Here is a 1,882-nt window from a genome sequence, read left to right as displayed (position 1 = left end):
TTTCAATAAATATGTAATTTAAAAATATGCATATCAGATTATAAACGTTTTGTGGATAGCTTTTAAAATCTATTTGCTTTTTTACATTTTAGTTTTGGAGATTTGAACTTTTGTATTTAATTTAAGTAAATTTAAGTAAAATAAATAATACCTAATGTGAAAACACCCAGAAACATGTAATTTATCGTTACTTTAAATTATATTTAATTTTTACATTACTGTATAACTTGCAATAGAAAACCGGCAGTATTTTATATATTTCAGAATATATTTTTAGTATAGAAATCTTCATTTCTCCTTTTACATTTGAAAGATTAATTAGTGCAAGTGTGTAGCTGCTCTCCAAATTGACAATAGGCGTTTTTGTGAGGATGGTCTCCTTTTATTATAGTCTGCCATAACTCCTGGGGTGAATGCAGGCTGGACCTGAAGTCATGACTCCTTTCTTACATTTTATGTGTCTAAGAACAGCAGGGGGATCCACTACTGCAACAAGGGGTCAGAATGACAGCTTTGTGGCTGAATTCATCCTCTTGGGTTTTTCTGCCTTTCCTGAACTCCAAGGGCAGATGTTTGGGGCTTTCCTAGTTATTTATCTGGTGACCCTGATGGAAAATGCTACCATTGTTGTCGTCATCCTCCTGGACCAGAGCCTGCACATCCCCATGTACCTGTTCCTGCAGAACTTATCTGTGGTAGAAATGAGCTTCAGTGCAGCCGTCACGCCTGAAATGCTGGTGGTCCTGTCCACCGAGAAAGCGACCATTTCCTTTGGGGGTTGTTTTGCACAGATGTACTTCATTCTTCTCTTTGGTGGGACAGAGTGTTTTCTCCTGGGCGCAATGGCTTATGATCGATTTGCTGCAATCTGCCATCCTCTACCCTACCCTGTGATTATGAACAAAAGAGTATTCGTGAAATTACTGATGTTCTCATGGGTATCGGGGATCATGGTATCTACAGTGCAGACCACATGGGTGTTTAGCTTCCCCTATTGTGGCCACAAGGAAATTAACCATCTCTTCTGTGAGACTCCTCCTGTGCTGGAGATTGCATGTGCAGACACCTTCCTGTTTGAAGTCTATGCCTTCACAGGCACCATTTTGATTGTCATGGTCCCCTTCCTGTTGATACTTTTGTCTTATACTCGAATTCTCTTTGCCATCCTGAGGATGCCATCCACTACAGGGAGGCAGAAGGCCTTTTCCACATGTGCCTCTCATCTCACCTCTGTCACCCTCTTTTATGGCACAGCCAGTATAACTTACCTACAGCCCAAATCCAGGTACTCACCAGACACCAAGAAACTGATGTCACTGGCATACACACTGCTCACCCCTCTGCTGAATCCGCTTATCTACAGCTTGAGAAACAAGGAGATGAAAAGGGCTGTGGTAAAATTATGGCAAAGAAAAGTGGCTTTACACACAGGTTGATTTGTTGAGGAACTTAGTGTTTTCCTATCATGCTTTTGATGTTTATGGATTTTGAAGGTGGTGAAAATAGAGTATTTTTTTTTGTTAGATATCTTGATATCTTCATGTTTGGAAACATATTACATTATTCTTTTATTAATTTTGTAGTCAGTTGTTTTTAAAGAAGTATATGCTTCTGAAACACGATTCACAATTTATTGATCCACTTTCTATTATTGACCTGTAGATCATTGCTACAGTGTTGCCATTAAGGTGATTCTCCAATAAACATCTAACTCTTTGTACTAATATGCTTGGTGATTTTATTTTTGTGTGCTAGACTCCCCAGAAAATGCCTGATGGAATGAGTCACCTTGTTGTTATGTATTTAAAATTTTAAAGTTGAATTTTATTTATTATTTGTGTGTATGCAGACTTTTTGGCATGCCATGGTACATATGAACGTC

General features: G+C 38.4%; 1 protein-coding gene across 1 annotated transcript; it reads left to right on the top strand.

The window, feature by feature from the left end:
- The first annotated feature begins 434 nt into the window (after nucleotides 1-434).
- LOC114621765 (olfactory receptor 10A3-like) lies at nucleotides 435-1,436 on the top strand. Its single transcript, XM_028768124.1, has one exon. It carries the CDS (start codon nucleotides 435-437, stop codon nucleotides 1,434-1,436), a length of 1,002 nt encoding a protein of 333 aa, XP_028623957.1.
- Nucleotides 1,437-1,882: the final 446 nt, after the last annotated feature.

This window comes from Grammomys surdaster, unplaced genomic scaffold, assembly GCF_004785775.1.
Source record: "Grammomys surdaster isolate TR1022 unplaced genomic scaffold, NIH_TR_1.0 184, whole genome shotgun sequence".
NCBI classification, from domain to species: domain Eukaryota; kingdom Metazoa; phylum Chordata; class Mammalia; order Rodentia; family Muridae; genus Grammomys; species Grammomys surdaster.
This window is presented reverse-complemented; position numbering and strand designations above follow the sequence as displayed.

Excerpts from the sequence above, each read along its gene's own strand:
- LOC114621765 (XM_028768124.1), top strand. The coding sequence starts at position 435 with ATGACTCCTTTCTTACATTTTATGTGTCTAAGAACAGCAGGGGGATCC.